Raw genomic sequence first — 21,382 nt, forward strand, 5'->3', positions numbered from 1 at the left:
CAAAAAAAAAAAAAAAAGAAAAAAGAAAAATTTAAAAAAAAATTTTCATCAATTTATTTATAAAATTTTTCAGAACAAGATATAAACACAGACACACATGGTGGCAGATGCTTGTAATCTTAGCATTCTGGGAGGCCAAGGTACATGGATGGTCTGAGCTCAGGAGTTTGAGACCAGCCTGAGCAAGGGTGAAGCCCCACCTTTACTAAAAATAGAAAAAACTAGGTGGACGTTGTTATAGGCACCTGTAGTCCCAGCTACTTGGGAGGCTGAGGCAAGAGAATTGCTTAAGCTCAAGAGTTTGAGGTTACTGTGAACTGTGACGCCACAGCACTCTATTGAGGGTGACATAGTGAGACTCTATCTCAAAAAAAAAAAAAAAAAAGATGGAGTCTAAAAAAAGGATGGAGTCTCACACTGTCGCCCTGGGTAGAGTGCTGTGACGTCATCATAGCTCAATCTCTTAGGTTTAAGCGATTCTCTTGCCTCAGGCTTCCAAGTAGCTTGGACTACAGGTGCCTGTCACAATACCCGGCTTTTTTTGTTGCAGTTGTCATTGTTGTTTAGCTGGCCTCGGCTGGGTTCGACTCACCAGCCTCAGTGTATGTGGCTTGCACTGTAACCACTGGGCTACAGGCACTTAGCCAAGGAGACTCTATCTTAAAACAAAAAAAAAAAAAGAAAGAAAGAAATGTAAAGGTTACCCTCTCTGGGAGGCCGAGATGCGTGGATTGCTTGAGCTCACAAGTTCAAGACCAGCCTAAGCAACAAGCAAGACCCTGTTGCTACTAAAAATAGAAAAACTGAGGCAAGAGGATTGCTTGAGTCCAAGTGTTTGAGGTTGCTGTGAGCTATGAAGCCACAGCACTCTACTCAGTGCAATAGCTTGAGACTCTGTCTCAAAACAAACAAAAAAAAATACAAAGATTACCTGTCTAGGGCGGCGCCTGTGGCTCAAGGAGTAGGGCGCCGGCCCCATATGCCAGAGGTGGTGGGTTCAAACCCAGGCCCAGGCCAAAAAACTGCAAGAAAAAAAAAAGATTACCTAATATGAGGCAATGTACTATTTATTAATCATTCTTGATTTGGGAGAATGTATCAGTGTAACTGGCTTATTAAGGTGTACATACAGTTCATTGGGGTCTAAATATGAGCTGGCTTAATTTTTTTGCAGGATCTGCCCCCAGCTGATAGGTAGTATCCCTCTTTCCTACTGGGTGATAGCTCTCTCTTTTTTTCTTTTTGAGATAGAGTCTCATTATGTCTCCCTTGGTAGAGTGTCTCGGCGTCACAGCTCATAACAATCTCTAACTCTTGGGCTTAAGCGATTCTCTTGCCTTAGCCTCCCAAGTAGCTGGGACTACAGGTGCTTGCCACAACACCTGGCTATTTTTTGGTTGGAGTTGTCGTTGTTTGGTAGGCCTGGGCCAGGTTCAAACCCGCCAGCTCCAGTGCATTTGGCGGGGGCCCTAGCCAATGAGCTATAGGCGCCGAGCTGGTGATAGCTCTCTTAACAACTTCTAATCTAGATCCTATAATTTTTTTTTTTTTGTAGAGACAGAGTCTCACTTTATGGCCCTCGGTAGAGTGCCGTGGCATCACACAGCTCACAGCAACCTCCAACTCCTGGGCTTAAGTGATTCTCTTGCCTCAGCCTCCCGAGTAGCTGGGACTACAGGCACCCGCCACAACGCCCGGCTATTTTTTGGTTGCAGTTCTGCCGGGGCCGGGTTTGAACCCGCCACCCTGGGTATATGGGGCCAGCGCCTTACCGACTGAGCCACAGGCGCCGCCCGATCCTATAATTTTTCATCCTCTTGGGCTTGGCACTCGTAGCAGAGTGGTTATGGCCCTGGCCACATGCAAGGGTGGCAGGTTCAAACTGGGCCCGGGCCAGCTAAACAACAATGACAACCACAACAATAAAATAGCTGGGCATTGTGGCAGGCACCTGTAGTCCCAGCTACTTGGGAGGCTGAGGCAAGAGAATCATGTAAGCCCAAGAGTTTGAGGCTGCTGTGAGCTGTGATGCCACAGTGCTCTACTGAGGGTGACATAGTGAGACTCTGTCTCAAAAAAAAAAAAATTTTTTTTCATCCTCTCTGGTTATGAGAATGCTTTCATGGCACTTTAAGTTTTACTTCTGTTCACCTAAGCTTCATGCTCATATCTGGTATGAAGCTCTCCTGATCTACTAGATGAGTGGCTGCACCTCTGTGCCAGCCTATCATGGTGTCCTCTGTGTAGTATCAATTTAAATGCCAGGCACTTGTGGAGTAATGGTCTTCTTTTTACTCAGAACATTTTCAACACCAGATGTATGAGGCATTTTTGGATATTTTCCCCCTCACATCAGCCAATTTTCCAACTCTGTGGACACCAACTAGGTATTCTATAATTCAATTCTGACACTAACCTGGAACTCCTTATTTATAATAGATTTACTTATTTGTTTATTTTTATTTATTTATTCATTGAGACAGAGTCTCACTCTATTGCCCTGGGTAGAGTGCCATGGCATCATCATAGCTCACAGCAACCTCCGACTCTTGGGTTCAAGTGATCCTCTTACCTCTGTTTTTTCTATTTTTAGTAGAGTCAGGGGTCTCACTCTTGCTCAAGCTAGTCTCAAACTTGTGAGCTCAAGCAATCCACCTGCCTTGGCCTCCGCCTCCCAGAGTGCTAGGATTACAGGCATGAGCCACCGTACCTGGCGTATTTATTTGTTTAATCCAGTATGCATTTAGAGTAGTTTCAGAATTGCTAACTCATATTTTTGTGAGATATAAATATGCACTCATATTTGCGAACTAGAGTGCAGTGTTTGTATACAATTTTTTGTGTTTTCATCTGACAGTTTCAAGTCAAAATATTGTTTTCTAAAATTGTCAGTTCTTTTCTCCTCCATCCCCTTCAGTAAGGTTATGTCATACATTTGTAATACAATTAGATTTATTTGTCACAATTTGCATGCCATTCTGTGTTACCCCAATGGCCTGGTTAATGTTTTAAAATTTGCATACAATAAAAATTCCTTTTTGTGGTACATAGTTTTTGTATTTTGACAAATGCTTATTGTCATGAATCTACTACCACAGGACCATACAGGACAGCTTCATCATCCTAAAAATTTCCTTGTGCAGCTCCTTTATAGTAAACTCCTCTCCTTTCCCAAACTTGGCAATCACTGATCTATTTCCTATCCCTACAGTTTTGCCTTTTCCAAAATGTCTTATAAATGAAATCATACAATATGTAGACTTTTAGGCCTAGCTTCTTTCACTTAGCAAAATGAAGTTAAAATTTGTCCATCTTGTATGAACCAGCAGTTCACTCCTTTTTACGGTCGAGTGTGGATAAACTCATGAAATGGATACCCCCAGTTTGTTTATCCAGTCACCTGTTGAAAGACATCTGGGTCATGTCTAGTTTTTGGCAATTATGAATGAAGCTATTATGAATATCCATGTATGGGCTTTTGTGTGAATGTACAGTTTTAATTCACTTGGGTGAATTCTTAGTAGTGAAATGGCTGGGTCCTATATTATATTTATGCTGAACAGTTTGTGAAAGTGGTGGTTATGCTTTGCAATTCCATTGGCAACAAGTGGGAGTTCCTTTTGTTCCATGTCCCCACCAGCATTTGGTTGTCCACACTTTTTTTTTTTTTTTTTGTAGAGACAGAGTCTCACTGTACCGCCCTTGGTAGAGTGCCGTGGCATCACACGGCTCACAGCAACCTCTAACTCTTGGGCTTACGCGATTCTCTTGCCTCAGCCTCCAGAGCAGCTGGGACTACAGGCGCCCGCCACAACGTCCAGCTATTTTTTTGTTGCAGTTTGGCCGGGGCTGGGTTTGAACCCACCACCCTTGGTATATGGGGCTGGCGCCCTACTCACTGAGCCACAGGCGCCGCCCATGTCCACACTCTTTTTAAAAAGGCAATTGCTCACCCATCCCACCCCAACTTCTTCCTTCCTTTTGGCCTCTTCCTGGATTATAAAATAATCCATACCCTTGCTTTGCAGCCTGATGGTAAAAGTGAAGGTAGTGATTTAGACTATTCCTACTTCCATTGTACACTAAAGTACTTTCCTATCTTTATTTCCTAATAGTTCTATACAGCAGTTTCAGCAAACATTCATAGGTTGGTATGAGAGATAAATAGCACCCGGCTTGAGAAGAAGGAAGTTCTTTCTGGTTTCCCAAACCTCTGCTTTTATGCAGCCTCTTAGTTCCCCACTCATCTCAGCCTCTTTTCAGCTTATCCAAATGAACCCATTGAAATACTAGAGTGATCAAGAGTCTTCATCAGACTCTGCAGTGGCTAAGGATCTGGCAGGATAGGCCACTCCATGTGGTGTTCCAGCCAGATAACTGGATTCTAATTCATGAGGAAGGAGCTGAGAGCCAGGCTCCTGCTCAGAGTCCCTGCTGCCTAACGTGGCAGCTAGCACGTTCTCATAGTCATGAGAGTCCTCATTTGACATCTCTTCTCTGTGTTTGGTCTGACTGTCCTCACTCTGGGTGGATGGCTGAAAAGCTACATAATCTTCTGAAACCAAGAGCCTTCTTCTGACAGGTTGGATGTGGGTCCCTGGACCATTTGTCCTGTCCTCAACATGGCCTGTGTTTGAGGATGTTGCTGTGTCTTCAGCCTGCTGTAGGCTCCCACTGGGATCTGCTGGTGGCACTTTTTCATAGTCTCTGCAGCATTGAAAAGTCACCCAAGGCTGCTTCTCCTCAGAGACCCCAAGATCCAATCCTGTCATGTTGACATAGTCATTTGAGGTCTGAGACGAGCATTCCCCATCACTGAGTGGCTCACTGTCCTCAGTTCCTGGAGACCAAAAACTGGTGCAGTTCCCAGCATTCCCACAGCCCTCGTCTCTTTCTTCAGTGAACTCCAGCTCCTGGGCACTTGGAAGAACAAAGAGGTCACCAGAGGGGCTGTTGGTAGAAGCTAGAGTCTCAGCAATCTCTTCTGCTGTGGGGACATTGATGTAATCATGTGAATCTTCTAAAGAGATGCTCGTGCAGTCTCTGGAAGCTCTGACATGGATGCAGTGTGCCGAGGGAGTGAGGTTCCCACACACCTGGGGCACGGTGGCATTGTCATAGACACCCACTGAGTACTCCATGGCATGGATGTAGGCTTGACACACCTGGGAGGCGTTGTCTGCTTCAAAATACTATGAGGAAGAAGAGAAAGCCAGTGATAGGATGGAAGCAGAAATATGGACAAAAGCCTTTCTTTTTGGCACAGTCCCGCTGGTATAGTTCCTTCATTCAGTTCCCTAGCTTGGAGAAAACCTCTAAATCAGGGGTCCCAAACTGCAAGACTTCTTTGTGCCAGGAATGTATGAGTGTGGTGGGCTGGATTTAAGAAGAACAGCATGTAAATGTGATGGTAAATTGCAACTGGTTTTTGGCCACAGTGTGGGGATTCAATGTGGTGTAGGGAGAAAGTATTATAAAATGCAGAGAGCTTTGCCTACAGCAAATATCAAGAGGCAATTTAGCATAGTGGTTAAAGGGAGAGCCTTAGACTCAGACTGAGGCTACATATAAATCCTAGCCTTTCCACTTTGCCCTGGGTGAGTTTGAACACTTTACCTAATCTTTCTGGTACTTCGTTTCTATATATATATGTTTATATTTAGAGAGAAAGACTCTCACTTTGTTACCCCTGGTAGAGTGCTGTGGCACTCATTCATAGCAACCTAAAACTCTGAACTTAAGCGATCCTCTTGCCTTAGCCTTCCAAGTAGCTGGGACTACAGGTACCCAACACAACACTCAGCTAGTTTTTCTATTTTTAGAGATAGGATGTCACTCTAGCTCAGGCTGGTTTGGAACTTCTGAGCTCAGGAAATCCACCCACCTCGACCTTCCAGAATGCTAGGATTGTAGGCATAAGCTACCACACCTGGCCCCGTTTCCTAATTTATAAAACGAGAATCATCATACTATCTATATCATAAAGTTATGTGAGGGGCGGCGCCTGTGGCTCAGTGGGTAGGGCACCGGCTCCATATACCGAGCGTGGCAGGTTCAAACCCAGCCCTGGCCAAACTCCAACAACAACAACAAAAATTGCCGGGTGTTGTGGCAGGCTCCTATAGTCCCAGCTACTTGGGAGGCTGAGGCAAGAAAATCGCCTAAGACCAGGAGTTGGAGGTTGCTATGAGCTGTGTGACGCCATGGCACTCTACCGAGGGCAAAAAAGTGAGACTTTGTACCAAAAAAAAAAAAATAATAATAATAATAAAGTTATGTGAGGAATATATGGATTAGAAAAGCTCTTGGCACAGAGAAAACACTAAAATATGCTTGCCATTATTATTAAAGGGACCCTTGACACACAGACTCAGCTGATTAATGCCATTTAGGAGTCCAGGTCTGATGTTTCTAGAACTTTTGAATTTTCAAGAAAAGCTTGGCCTGGCACGGTGGCTCACGCCTGTAATCCTAGGATTCTGGGAGGCTGAGGCGGGTGGATTGCTTGAGCTCACGAGTTCAAGACCAGCCTGAGCAAAATCGACATCACCCTCTCTACTAAAAATAGAAAACAAACAAACAAAGAAACAAAAAAACTGAAGCAAGAGGATTGCTTGAGCCCAAGAGTTAGAGCTTGCTGTGAGCTATAGTGCCATGGCACTCAACCCAGGGTGACAGCTTGAGACTTTGTCTCAAAAAAAAAAAAAAAGAAAAAAAAGAAAAGCTGTACATCTGGACTTTCAAATGTCTTCAAGTTTTAAATGTTGGCAACTTATTTAAAATGTTTTTCAAACATTATGGAGTCCAATACAATTATGTTTGTGGGCTTAAGATAGTTTGGGGCTGAGTGTGGCGGCTCACACCTGTAATCCTAGCACTCTGGGAGGGTGAGATGGGAGTATCACTTGAGCTCAGGAGTTTGAGATCAGGCTGAGCAAAGTCAGACCCATCTCTACTAAAAACAGAAAATAGATTAAATATAGGCCAGGTGCCATGACTCATGCCTATAATCCTAGCAGTCTGGAAGACTGAGGCGGGTTGATTGCCTAAGCAAGGCAGGTTTGAGCAAGAGTGAGACCCCCATCTCTAAAAATAGCTGGGTGTTGTGGTGGGTACTGGTAGTCCCAACTACTTGGGAGGCTGAGGCAAAAGAATTGATCGAGCCTGAGAGTTCGAGGTTGTTGTGAGCTATGATGCCACGATACTCTACTGAGTGCCACAAACTGAGACTCTGTCTCAAAAAGAAAAAAAAAAAAAAAAGAGAGAGAGAGAAAATAGAAAAATTAGCCAGGCTTGGTGGCAGGGACCTATAGTCCCAGATACTCAAGCACCTGAGATAGGAGGCTCACTCGGTAGGCTGAGGCCACTGCACTCTAGCCTGGGCAACAGAGTGAGACTTTGTCTCCAAAAATGAATGAATAAATAAATAATATATACACACACACACACACACACACACACACGAACAAACAAATTGGGGCCTACACTTTATTTTTTATTTATTTATTTATTTATTTATTTTGCAGTTTTTGGCCAGGGCTGGGTTTGAACCCACCACCTCTGGCATATGGGGCTGGCACCCTACCCACCCTTTGAACCACAGGCACCACCTGGGGCCTACACTTTAAATGCAAAATCCTGTCAGGGCCCAAGTCCTGGAACTAGCTTTGGCAATGGAGTTTCTTCCTCCCTGCCTTTTATCAACCACTCAGACTTGTTACTCCAGGAGTCTTCCAGACTCTGAGGAGTGGGAAGAGGAGGAAGTGGAGGTGGCAGTGCCAGAGGCGGCTGTGTTATAATTGAATCCAAACCTCTGGGTTCTGAGAGGCTGAGTAATAACAGGCTTCATCAGTGACATCAATGCACTTACCCAAGGATGACCACAAAACCAAAGGGACTAATTTTTTAACAAACGAACAAATAAAAAACAACTTATCTATAAAGATCGGCTCCCTGTTCTTCAAAGTAGTCCCCCTGCTTTCCCTTGTGCCTCTGCAACAAACTGTTACTGTGTTCCTCCTTCTTGGGAGCTGCCTTCAGATACAGATCATGAGACTCAGGGACTATCTTTAATACTTAGCAGAGGTTCTCAACCTGTGGGTCGCGACCCCTTTTTAACAATGGAAATACATTGTGGCGTTAGGAAGGTCCAGAACCACTGATATTAGTGGATTCCCCTTGTAACCTCAGAGGTTATCTGACTTTTGATCAAACGCTTTCTACATCAGCTACAGTGCTGAAGGACTTAGGGATATTTTTGCTACTAATGATAATTGAACAATTTGACACAGGCCCTAAAAGTAATCCCAAAGCAAGTTTTCAGTGTGTTTTTAGTAATATAGGCATTGTTGGAATATTTGTGTATTCTCTTGAGATGGTTACTTTGAAGGGAACAACACTCATTTGGATATGCTCATTATCAAGGTGTTTGTTAAAACAATCAATTTCAGTTCTAACATCATGTACTTGAATACATGCACTCTGGTGTTCTTTTTTTCTTTGAGACAAGAGTCTCATGCTGTTGCCATGGGTTGAGTGTCATGGCACTATAGCTCACAGCAAGCTCTAACTCTTGGGCTCAAGCGATTCTCTTACCTCAGCCTCCCAAATAGCTGGGACTACAGGCGCCCACCACAACGCCCAGCTATTTTTTGTTGCAGTTGTCATTGTTGTTTAGCTTACCCGGGCTGGGTTTGCACCTACCACCCTGGGTGTATGTGGCTGGTGCCGTAACCACTGTGCTATGGATGCTGAGCCTGGTGGGGTTTTTTTTTTGTGTGTGTGGTTTTTTTGACAGAATTTCACTTTGTCACCCTGAGTAGAGTGCCTTGGGTAGAGTGCTGAGTGTCATAGCTCACAGAAACCTCAAACTCTTGGGCTCAAGCGATTCTTGAGCTGGGACAACAGGCACCTGCCACAACACCCAGCTATTTTTTAGCAATGAGGTCGCGCTCTGAATACATGTACTCTTTTCTTAAAATCTTAAAAGCTTTTCTTAAAATCTCAAGCTTGCTACTGCCCTTCCTAATTTCTCTCTTTGGGTATAGGGAGGTCCTTAGGCTAGTCTTTCCGATTTATTAATAGGGCTGCAGGGTGAGTGCCAAAGGATATGCTGTTTGTCTGCAGTGAAACCAGAGCTGAACCCTAGAACTCTTTCCCCTCAGTTCTTTAGCCAGAGATGCGTCATTCTCCCAAGAAGCGTGCCATTTCACTTGACTCTTACCACATGCCCAGGGCTGTCAAAATTTCTGGAGAGGAGGCTCTCGGTACTGAAAATACGGGTATTTCTTGACTGAGGTCTTCCTGAAAGGACAAAGAATAAATCCTGAAGATAGCCATTCCTGTGAGCACTTCAGCCTAAACCATCCCAGCATCGTGGGTGAACTGGGTTTGTGTGGCGTCTGGAATTCCCAGCCTGGTGCCTGGTGTTTTGTGGTGAGAGGGTCAGAGCTACCGAGGGACATGCTCTGAGACCTGGAAGCCCCCTTGGCTTCTATGGCACTAGAGAATGCTAGCACAGGGCTTGGAAAGTCTGAGAAGGAGGCTCCCACAGAGGACCCCTTCATCCCTTGCCTGTAGCTCAAGTCCCATGTTCTCCTTCTGCGCGTCCTCTGCAAGCCTTGGCTTTCTTCTACTGCCTTAATGACAAGAAAAAACAAAATCCCTACCCAGACAACCCTCTGCTCCCTTTTGAGAGCTCTCTGTACCCCCAGAGTTATAGCTTATAATTAATCTATCCTATTCTCCTATTACTCTCTGAAGGGTAGGTGGGTTTGAAAGCTTAGAGAAAGTCGATGCTGGGTGGTGAGGGTACATTCTGGGAGCAGAAGAAGCATGAACGTCTGGATTCCACAGACTAGAAAGGAAAAACTTACCCAACTCTTGTTGCCGCCGAGGCAAGAGGTCGTAAATATTTTTGGCTCGTTGTCTGGATTGTGGCAGAGTTAGAAGGGGCGTGGCAGCAACTTGGAGGAAAGGGGCTTGCCCTGTAAGGCAGTGAGAGAGACAGGAGTCACAGCAGGGTCAGCTGCACAGGATGCATGGACTCGTGGGGACGAGGGGGCTTCTGAAACTATTTCCCACCCTCACCAGGACTCATCAAGAATACATTTTCAGACTTGAACTAGAGGCACTAGGGAATCGGGGACTCAGGAAACAGGAAGAGGACGCTGGGCACAGGGGTCCTAGGGCCAAGCCTTTCCCAGTGGAAATCAGATCAGCACTGGGCCTTCAGAGCCACAACTCAGGAGCTTAGTGAGACGATGATCAATATGTCAGATAAGAAATACCTGAGGACTCTCCAATGCCACAATTTATTCTTGAAAAAGTACTGGGCTTTAAATGCCAAGCTAGATTTATTTATTTATTTATTTGAGACAGAGTCTCAAGCTGTCGCCCCGGGTAGAATGCTGTGGTATCATAGCTCACAGCAACCTCCAACTCTTGGGCTCAAGCGATCCTTTTGCCTCAGTTTCCTATTTTTAGTAGAGATGGGGTCTCACTTTTGCTCAGGCTGGTCTCGAACTTGTGAGCTCAAACAATCTAGCCACCTCGTCCTTCCAGAGTGCTAGGATTACAGGCGTGAGCCACCTCACCTGGCCGCCAAGCTAGATTTTTAATCCTACCACGTCTCAACTCAGGACCAACAAAAGACTCACACTTCTTCCTTTTATACCAGCTCCACAAGATGCAGAAAACCGCAACGAAAAGGAGGATGGCGAGGACTCCCGCAAACCCGGAGAAGATGCTGCTACTCTGGTCTTTATCTCTAGGAGGACAAGCAAATGTCATATCCTGGCTGAAGGAGAGTGGGGAGGTTGGAGGGGTTAGAGCGTGAGGAGGAGTTAGAGCAGGAAGTTAGAGCGTGAAGATTTGGGATGGGAGTTAGAGCGTGAAGATTTGGGATGAGAGCCCAGTGAAGGAAAGCTGAAGCGTGTGGGAAATGCGGAAAAGAGGGTTATCTCTAAATAGCAACTTAGGAGAGAGGAGACTTGGACATAGGAAAAGGGAATTGTCTCCCCCCTTTTTTTTTGAGAGAGAGTCTTACTTTGTCAACCTCAGTAGAGCGCTATGGCATCAAAGCTCACAGCAACCTCCAACTTTTGGGCTTAAGCGACTCTCTTGCCTCAGCCTCCCGAGTAGCTGGGACTATAGTCACCTGCCACAACGCCCAGCTACTTTTTGTTGCAGTTGCCACAGCTGTTTTAGCTGGCTGGGGCTGGGCTTGAACCCACCACCCTCGGTATATGGGGCCAGTGCCCTATCCTCTGAGCCACAGGTGCTGCCCCAAATTATCCCTTCTGAATGCCTTCTGGGTGCCAGGGGTTTGCATGTAAAGTTTATTTAATCTCTACAACAATCTTATCTTGCTTTGTGGCCTAGAAACCTGAGATCTAGACTAAAAAAGGTAAAGTAACACGTCAAAGATTACACAAGTAGAAAGGAGCAGAGAAGGAATGTGAATCTATCTCTATTTGGCTCCAGAGATCATGCTTTTTCCACTCTACACTCAGTCCTCCAAACTTGCAAATCAAATCCATTTGGTCCTGTGTCTTCTCTTTCCCCGCTCCCAGGCTTCCTGGCTTACTTAGAGGAGAGGATTACCCAACTCATAATTAGGGAGTGGCTCTGTGTCAGAGTCCAGCTTGCATGAACTTGAATAACCCTCACAGCATCAACTTGTAGAGCTTGTCTCCAAGCAACGCTCTACTGTTGTGTAGAATTTAACCAGTGCAAGTTCTGTGCTACCTTGCAATTCCTTGGCAAGGCTGGAGTTGCTGTTTTGCTTTGTTTGAAGTAGAAAAGTGTCCAGATGGACTATGTCTACTGTAACAGGAAGCAGCCAAGTGAAGTCACAGCAAGAATCAGTAAGCTGACTTACTACCCCTAAATATTAGAAAACCAGGTCCTCTGGGTTTCCTACCAGGGAAGGATTTTGTTTCCCTGAGGTTTAGGTTTGTTTAATCCAACTTTCTACTGAGCATTTCTAGAAACCTAACAGATATCTCAAACCAAGACAAGAGCTCCTGTTCTCCACATGTGAACCTACTCCTCTTCTGGGTTTTCTATCATCTGGTGTCTTGGTCAAAAACCTTGGAGCCATTTTTTTTTTTTTTTTTTTTGGTCACCCTTGGTAGAGTGCTGTGGCGTCACAGCTCACAGCAACCTCAAACTCCGGGGCTTAAGCGATTCTCTTGCCTCAGCCTCCTGAGTAGCTGGGACCATAGGAACCCACCGCAATGCCCAGCTATTTTTGGAGATGAGGTCTTGCTCTGGCTAAGGCTGGTCTTGAACCTGTGAGCTCAGGCCATCCACCTGCCTTGGCCTCCCAAGTGCTGGGATTACGGGCATGAGCCACCGCGCCTGGCCTTGTTTTTTTTTTTTTTTAGACAGAGTCTCACTTTGTCATCCTCAGTAGAATGCTGTGGCATCATAGCTCACACACAGCAACCTCAAACTCTTGGGCTCAAGTGATTCTCCTGCTTCAGCTTCCCAAGTAGCTGGGACTACAGCTGCCCACCACAATGTCTGGCTATTTTTTAGAGATAAGGTCTCACTCTGGCTCAGGCTGGTCTTGAACTCCTGAGCTCAGACAATCCACCCACCTCAGCCTCCCAAGTGCTAGGATTACAGGTGTGAGCCACCGTGGCCAGCCTTTTGGAGCCATTCTTGATTGCTCTTTTTCTTTCATGTCCCATTTCCAGTCAGTTAGATTCTGTCTGCTTTAACCTTGCTATTTATCCCTAACCCAACCTCCCTGGTCTAAGCTGCCATGAGTTCCACACAGACCTTGGCAAGAACGGTCATATTGGTTCTCTCTTGGTCCTAACATTCTGTCTTCACACATGAGCTGGTGTGATCATTCTAATAGTAAATCATATCATGTCCTTCCTCTGTAATTCTCCATAGCTTCCTATCACACTTATAACAAAGTCTATCATCCCTACCCAGTGAGGACTTTATGGCACCACGTGATCTGGTCTCTATCTACCTTTCAACCTTATTTCCTACCACTTTCCCTCTGACTGTGGCTTCCAGCCCTCCTTTGCTGTTCCTTGGTCATACAAAACACTGTCTGACTCAGACCTGCCACTCCCTCTTCCAGGAGCCCTCCTGTCCCAGCTGTCCACATGGCTTAGTTCCTCATTTCATCTAGGCCTTTTCTGGAATGTCACCTCCTCATAATGGTTTTCCTTGGCCTCAACCTATTTCTTGCAGTTCCCTTGCTTTGGTCTATGTTTTCTTTATAGCACTGATCACTGATTGATATTATATTATATATCCATTTGTCTATCTGCTTATCATTTAACTCTCCCACTTGACTGTAAACTTTGGGAGATCATGGATGGTTCTGTTCACCTAGTGCCTTCCACAGTGCCTAGTACCTAGTAGGACCCTGTTGAATGTTCATTGAATGAACGAATTAATAAACAAATGAATGAATAAATAAACAAATGAATGAATATAGAAATAGTTTGGAGGAGGGGCAGCACCTGTGGCTCAGTGAGTAGGCCGCCAGCCCCATATACCAAGGGTGGTGAGTTTGAACACGGCCTCGGCCAAACTGCAACAAAAAATAGCTGGGCGTTGTGGCGGGCGCCTGTAGTCCCAGCTACTCAGGAGGCTGAGGCAAGAGAATTGCCTAAGTCCAAGAGCTGGAGGTTGCTGTGAGCTGTGATACCACGACACTCTACCGAGGGCAACAGAGTGAAACTCTTGTCTCTAAAAAAAAATAAAAATAAAAAAAGAAATAGTCGTACAGCCATTATGGAAAATAATATGGAGTTTCTTCAAAAAATTAAAAATAGAACAACCATATGATCCAGCAATCCTAGCTAGGTATATATCTGAAAGAAATGAAATGAAATCTCTATGTCAAAAAGATTGTCTATATTCCTATATTCACTGCAGCATTATTCACAATACCCAAGATATGGAAACAACCTAAGTGTCTATTTTTTTTTTTTGAGACAAAGTTTCACTATGTTGTCCTCGGTAGAGTACTGTGGCATCACAGCTCACAGCCACTTCAGACTCTTGGGGTTAGGCGATTCTCTTGCCTCAGCCTCCCAAGTAGCTGGGACTATAGGCTACAGGCACCTGCCACAAAGCCTGGCTGTTTTTGTTGTTGTTGCAATTATCATTGTCGATTTTAGCTGGCCCAGGCCAGGTTCAAAGCCATCAGCCTCAGTGTATGTGGAAGGCACCCTTCTCATTGAGCTATGGGCACTGCCCCTAAGTGTCTACTGACAGATCAATGGATAAAGAAAATGTAGTATACATAAGTAATGGATACTATTCAGCCTTTAAAAAGAAGAAAATTCTGTCATTTGTGACAATGTGGATGAACCTGGAGAACATTATGTTAAATTAAATAAGCTAGGCACAGAAAGACAAATGTTGCATAATCTCACATGTGGCATCTAAAAATGTTGAACCCAGGCTCGGTGCCTGTCGCTCAAGTGGTTAAGGTACCATCCACATACACCTGACCTGGCGGGTTCGAATCCAGCCCCGGCCTGCCAAACGACAATGATGGAGTAACCAAAAAATAGACGGGCGTTGGGGGCGGCGCCTGTGCCTCAGTGAGCAGGGCGCCGGCCCCATATACTGAGGGTGGCGGGTTCAAACCCATCCCCGGCCAAACTGCAACAAAAAAATAGCCGGGCGTTGTGGCATGTGCCTATAGTCCCAGCTACTCGGGAGGCTGAGGCAGGAGAATCGCCTAAGCCCAGGAGTTGGAGGTTGCTGTGAGCTGTGTGACGCCACAGCACTCTACCAAGGGCAATAAAGTGAAACTCTGTCTCTACAAAAAAAAAAAAAAAAAAAAATAGCCGGGCGTTGTGGCGGGAGCCTGTAGTCCCAGCTACTTGGGAGGCAGAGGCAGGAGAATCGCTTGAGCCCAGGAGTTGGAGGTTGCTGTGAGCTGTGATGCCACAGCGCTACCCAGGGTGACAGCTTGAGGGTCTGTCTCAAAAAAAAAAAAGAGTTGAACCCAAATAAGTAGGGAGTAGAATGGTGGTTCCCGAGGGTTGTGGAGATGTTGGTCAAAGGATACAAAATTTTTGTTAGAAGGAATAAGTCCAAGAGTTCTACTATATAACATGATGACTACTGGTGATTCAATAAAAAACATGTATTCTTGTAATTGCTGAGATGTTAAGTGTTTTGACCTCAAAAAATGGTGTGTGAAATAATGCATATGTTAGTTAGCTCAATTTAGCATTCCAGTCTACACATTTCAAAACAACATACTGGGGCGGTGCCTGTGGCTCAAAGGAGTAGGGCGCCAGCCCCATATACTGGAGGTGGTAGGTTCAAACCTGGCCCTGGCCCAAAAAACAAAAACAACATATTGTTACAATAAATATATACAATTTTTTTTTTTTTTGGAGAGACAGAGTCTTACTTTATCGCCCTCAGTAGAGTGCAGTGGAGTCACAGCTCACAGCAACCTCCAACTCCTAGGCCTAGGAGATTGTCTTGCCTCAGCCTCCCGGGTAGCTGGGACTACAGGTGCCCAGCACAGTGCCCGGCTTTTTTTTGTTGCAATGTGGCCGGGACTGGGTTTGAACCTGCCACCCTCGGTATATGGGGCCAGTGCCCCACTCACTGAGCCACAGGAGCCACCCAATATATACAATTTTTATTTCTCAATTAAAAATAAATAAAAGTAAATTTGGGGGTACCTGGGGCTCAAAGGGGTAGGGAGCCGGCCCCATATGCCAGAGGTGGTGGGTTCAAACCCAGCCCCAGCCAAAAACTGCAGAAAAAAAAATAAATAAAAGTAAATTAAAAACAAAATGTTTTGGAGGAGTGCTCCAGGTTTCTGACAACTTTTATTGACTTGTTTTTTGTCAATACCCATGTCTACCTACAAGTGAGACATGTTTTTCATGGGAATAACATTTATTTCTCTAAATCATAGTAGTTTTTTTTTTTTTTTGGCCGGGGCTGGGTTTGAACCCGCCACCTCCGGCATATGGGACCGGCGCCCTACTCCTTGAGCCACAGGCGCCACCCAATCATAGCAGTTTTTAACTTTATTATCATTCAGTTGTATTTCTACCATAGCATTGAAATTTGTACCTACCAACAGTCCTAAAGTTTCAACTACTAATGAGCCTTTTATTTTTGTTTGTATGAGATTGAAAGTATTAGCAGTACTTTATACCCATGATTGTTCTATGGGATTTTATGTCCTGAAGACATATCTTTCTGGGCCTAGCACAGTGGCTCCGGCCTGTAATCCTAGTACCTTGGGTGGCTGAGGCAGGTAGATTGTCTGAGTTCACAGGTTCAAGACCAACCTGAACCAGAGCAAGACCCTGTCTCTAAAAATAGCTGGGTAGGCCGAGTGAGATGGCTCAGGTCTATAATCCCAGCACTCTAGAAGGCCGAGGTGGATAGATTGCCTGAGCTCAGGAGTTTGAGTCCAGCCTGAGCCAGAGTAAGACCTCCTCTCTAAAAAAAAAAAGAAAATAGTCATTGTGGCGGGCACCTGTGTCCCAACAACTTGGGAGGGTAAGGCAAGAAAATCATTTGAGCCCAAGAGTTTGGAGTTGCTGTGAGCTCCCACAGTATTCTACCAAAAGGTGACAAAGTGAGACTATCTCCAAAAAGAAATAGCTGGGCATTGTGGTGGGCACCTGTGGTCCCAGCTACTTGGGAGGCTGAGGCAAGAGAATCGCTTAAGCCCAAGAGTTTGAGGTTGCTGTGAGCTGTGATGCCAGGGCATTCTACCAAGGGTGACAAACTGTGAGTCTATCCCTTCCTTCCCCCACCCAAAAGACATATCTTTCTCTTTGCCCAGTGCAGTTTGGTGGATGGATTTGCTGCTACTTTGTATTGGGTTTTAGGCCTGACTCAAGACCTGGGCCAACCTTGGGCTTAGGAATTTGTCTCCCAAAGTTCCTTGAAGTGCAGTGACTTCTGTTATAAACACAGGTTGAAAACTACAGGCACAAGGTGTTGAAACTGGGATGGCCTGGTTCTGGTATTTCAATGACTTATTCCAACAGTTGCAATAGGAAAGTGCCTCTATCTATTCCAAAAAAAAAAAAAGGAAAGTGTCTCTAATAAGGTCAAATACTCTTTTTTTAATTTTTGAGACTCTGTTGTCCAGGCTAGAGTGCTGTGCTGTCAGCTTTAGCTTAACTCCTGGGCTAAAGCAGTCCTCCTGCCTCAGCCTCCTGAGTAGCTGGGACTGCAGATGTCCACCACAACACTTGGCTAATTTTTTCTAGTTTTAGTAGAGACAGGGTTTTCACTCTTGCTCAAGTTGGTCTTGAACTCCTCAGCTCCAAAATTCACCTGTCTAGGCCTCCCAGAGTGCTAGGATTACAGCTGTGAGCCACCGGGCCCAGCTAGGGTCAAATATTCTTACTAATTTGTAGCAACCATGTGCCCATGTACTGTCACAGGAGTTAGCAGTAGGACAATGCTGGTGTGACAGGGAAGTAGAACACATTTCACATTTCATGTTCATCTTCTCATTTAATTCTTTTTCTTCTTTTTTTTTTTTTTGAGACAGAGTCTCACTATGTTGCCCTTGGTTGAGTGCTGTGACATCACAGCTCACAGCAACCTCCAACTCTTGGGCTTAAGCGATTCTCTTGCCTCAGCCTCCCAACTAGCTGGGACTACAGGCTCCTGCCGGAATGCCTGGCTATTTTTTGGTTGAGTTATCATTGTTGTTTAGCTGGCCCGGGCCAGCCTGAACCCGCCAGCTTCAATATATGTGGTCGGCGTCCTACTCACTGAGCTACAGGTGCCGAGCCTCTCATTTAATTCTTACAACTTTAGCAGATTCTATTCTTTCATTTACAGATGAAGAAGTGGGTTAGGTAGTAACTCAAGTTCCATCACATATGAGAAGCTCTGAGCAAGGGGCCTCACATGTGTAATATGCCTGTGTAGCAATTGAGATCTTTATATTAGCCTGTATATCAGTTAAAAATAACTCATTTTCCAGAACCTTTAAATAGGGTATTTGATATTAAAAAAATATATACCAGCTGGGTGTAGTGGCTCACACATGTAATCCTAGCACTCCGAGGATGGATCGTCTGAGCTCAGGATTTCGAGACCAGCCTCAGCAAGATCCAGACCCTACTGATAATAGAAAAAATTAGCCAAGTGTTGTGCTGAGTGCCTATAGTCCCAGCTCTTGGGAGGCTGAGACAAGGGGATCTCTGGAGCTCAAGAGTTTGAGGTTGCTGTGACCTATGATGATGTCATGGCACTCTACACAGGGTGATAGAGTAAGACTCTGTCTTAAAAAAAAAAGACATATCTTTGTATCTATTACTACAATTTCCTTTCCTTTCTCCTTTCCCTTTCTCCTTTCTCCTTTCCCTTTCTCCTTTCCTTTCCTTTCCTCAGACAGAGTGTCACTCTTGCCCCAGGTTAAAGCGCCATGACATCAGCCAGGCTCACAACAGCCTCAAACTCCTGGGTTCAGACAATTCTCCTGCCTCAGCCTCTCAAGTAGCTGGGACAATAGGTACCCACCACAATGCCTGGCTACTTTTTCTATTTTTAGTGGAGACAGGGGTCTTGCTCTTGCTTAAGCTGGTCTCAAACTCCTGACCTCATGTGATCCTTCAGCCTTGGCTCTCATAGTGCTAGGATTAGAGGCATGAGCCACCCCACCTGGCCTATTATTACAATTTTCATTCATGACAAGTTTTAGGGCACTATAAACACATCCTCAGGAAATTGGGCCTTTTGTTTCTGCCCAAGTGAGACCTAGTTTGTTGTTGTTATTGTTTTTTGAGTAGCGATTGGTGGGACCAGAGATAGGAAAGATTAAGGATAGGGATCAAGGCCTCTGAGAGGTAAGAAATCCAAGCAGTCCTGGCAGCTGGCTCTAAGGAGCTGTGTTATCACAGTCTTTCCTCTCCCACAATATCTGCTTTCTTTCTTCAATACCTTCTTGTCCTCCTGGCAGCCCAAAGCAAATACCTCTGAGCCTAGAGCTAGGCGATCTCAGTGGACCTGAGCCTGGGTGTGAGGGGTGGCAGTGGCTGTTTTGTTAGAAGCTCCCCAGAGTGGACAAGGACCTTTTGTCTAAATCTGGGAGCCTGGAGCTCACCATTCTGAATCACTCACCTTTCCAGGTTGGTGGGAGTCACCCACAGAGTGCTGGGCTCAGAGGTCCTCTGTCTGATTTCCAAAAAGGTCGGGTTGATGACATCCATTGTCTCAGGATGCTGAGATGTTCTGTGGCTTCAGCTTCTAATCATAATCAGCTTCTCATAATCATAATGGGTTAGCCAGCATGTCTATCACTTTTCTTGGCTCTTCCTAAGATGCTGACTCCCAGGAGAAAAGGCAAATTGATCTGTGTTTTACACAGAACCATTTTTCTTTTTAGTAGATAATGGGAAAATGACAGAAACTATCCTGCTTTCCATGTCTTACAAACACTCCCTAAGTACAACTTTTTACTCTCACAATTCCTTCTTAAATCTTTTTTTTTTTTTTTTTGTAGAGACAGTTTCACTTTATCACCCTTGGTAGAGTGCCATGGCATCACAGAGCTCACAGCAACCTCCAGTTCCTGGGCTTAGGCGATTCTCTTGCCTCAACCTCCAGAGTAGCTGGGACTACAGGCGCCCGCCACAACGCCTGGCTATTTTTTTTGTTGTTGTTGATGTTGTTGCAGTTTGGCCGGGCTGAGTTTGAACCCGCCACCCTCGTTATATGGGGCCGGCGCCCTACCCACTGAGCCACAGGCGCCGCCCTTCCTTCTTAAATCTTCATTCACCAAAGTCCCTGACATACACAAAAAACTTACGGTTTTTATTTCTTTTTCTTTTTTCCAAAACAGCTAATATTTTTTTCCTAGAACATTTCCCCCCCGCAACAAACTCCTTGCCTTATGTCTACCACTGAAATGTCAGGTCGAGTTGACCCAACAGACAAAAACAACAGGTTTGGTTCTACCTGAATGTGGCACAACCCACTGCAGGAGGTGAGATCCATCCGGGGCTGGTGCTCCAAAAGTAAGGTGGCTCAGGGAGAATCTGTGGTCTCTGTCTTCTAGTGAAAACATGAGGCACCAAGAGAGGGAAACTGCCCAGAGGCCCAGGAGAGGTTCTCTGAGAAACTCATCTTCCTCTAACCCCCAAAGAAGAGGGGAAAGAGCAAACCACTTTGTCAGAATGGAAACAGAGTCAGTCACCGGAAGAGACACCACCAATGTGCTAATGATGCACAGGGTACAGGAAATGCTGCTGAGCCCGTAATAAGATAGAAAAAACCGTATCTTCAACCCACTCTGCCCAGGGCTTGCCAGGTGCTCTGTGCTCTGAGATGAGGATGATTAAAAATTAGGCAAAGTAGCGGAGGACTCATGATTGTTCGCCCTGAATTTCTGAAACTTTTAGACTTATAAGCCTCTAGGCTTCTAGCATTTTTTTTTTTTTTTTTTTAGCAAGTCTAAAGAACACTGGAGGGTGTTTTTAAGAGACAAATGCAGATTTCTGAGACCCAGCTTCTGGTTGAGTGGGTGGAGGCTGCAGAGGGGGCGGGCTTTTTACATAGATACTTTCCAGGTGCTTTTGACTGAGCTGGTTTGTGTTTCACATGCTGAGAACCGCTGCTCTGGATACTGCCCCAAGACTGGAGCTAAGGCTGGGTTAGCAGGGCCCCTGGGGCCATTTGTTTCACACACATCTCCCACCCCCGCCCCCGCGCCACCTCCCTGCCCTGGCTGTTGTTATCTCCTGCGTGGTCCTGCTGGCAGGGCTGTCATGGAGAAAAGCAATCCTAGCCTTGCTTGTGCACCTGTCTCAGAAACTGGATTGTTCATCCCCAGGGCTACCTCGAGTGTCCCAAACTTTTGTGTGTGTGTGTCCCAAACTTTGAAGATTGTTAGAAATTTGTTTCTAGTCCCCTTCCCTGCTTTCTGCTACTAGTCTCCAGAAACATTCTTTGCATCTTGGGAGAGCCCAAAGAGAAGGAGCCTGTGAGGCGGCTGTGAGGATGTGAAGAGCCTCGTTGCCTGCACTTTCCACAAGGAAATGGGTTCCCAGGTGTGTGAACGGGAAGACACCCAGGGCCCTCATCACCACACCTCTCTCCCATTTCTCCCTGGAGGACATAGAGGGCCTCAGTTTTCCTGAGCCAATGGTTCCTACCCTGACTGAGTCCAGGCTTTCAGGGGTCCCTTTCCAGGAAGTTCTGCCATTACAGGTCCTTGGCACCCTCCCTCCCAGGAGCCTTATCTGGAAGGAAGGAGAGAAGGCTCAGAGGCAGCTGGTTCGAGATCTGGAAGCTGGGCGTCTGCCCACTTCTCCTTTGGATCAGATAGAGAGTAAAAGCTAGGTCTTCTCACAAGATCCATCACACGGAGGGTAGGGACCAGTGTTCTTAG

At 45.6% G+C, this 21,382-nt stretch overlaps 1 protein-coding gene across 3 annotated transcripts; it reads right to left on the reverse strand.

The window, feature by feature from the left end:
* Positions 1-4,244: 4,244 nt before the first annotated feature.
* Positions 4,245-20,117, reverse strand: LAX1 (lymphocyte transmembrane adaptor 1). 3 transcript variants are annotated; one of them, XM_053606529.1, is made up of 6 exons: positions 19,951-20,117; positions 19,114-19,316; positions 10,659-10,768; positions 9,876-9,986; positions 9,224-9,303; positions 4,245-5,192 (listed from the first exon to the last, which is right to left on the reverse strand). In XM_053606529.1, exons 2-6 carry the CDS (start codon positions 19,200-19,202, stop codon positions 4,299-4,301), a joined length of 1,284 nt encoding a protein of 427 aa, XP_053462504.1. In that variant the 5' UTR covers positions 19,203-19,316; positions 19,951-20,117; the 3' UTR covers positions 4,245-4,298. The 3 variants fall into 3 exon arrangements, with proteins under 3 accessions (XP_053462504.1, XP_053462505.1, XP_053462506.1); XM_053606530.1 differs by having other exon boundaries at positions 19,114-19,320; XM_053606531.1 differs by lacking the exon at positions 19,951-20,117 and having other exon boundaries at positions 19,114-19,329.
* Positions 20,118-21,382: the final 1,265 nt, after the last annotated feature.

This window comes from Nycticebus coucang, chromosome 10 (assembly GCF_027406575.1).
Source record: "Nycticebus coucang isolate mNycCou1 chromosome 10, mNycCou1.pri, whole genome shotgun sequence".
NCBI lineage: Eukaryota > Metazoa > Chordata > Mammalia > Primates > Lorisidae > Nycticebus > Nycticebus coucang.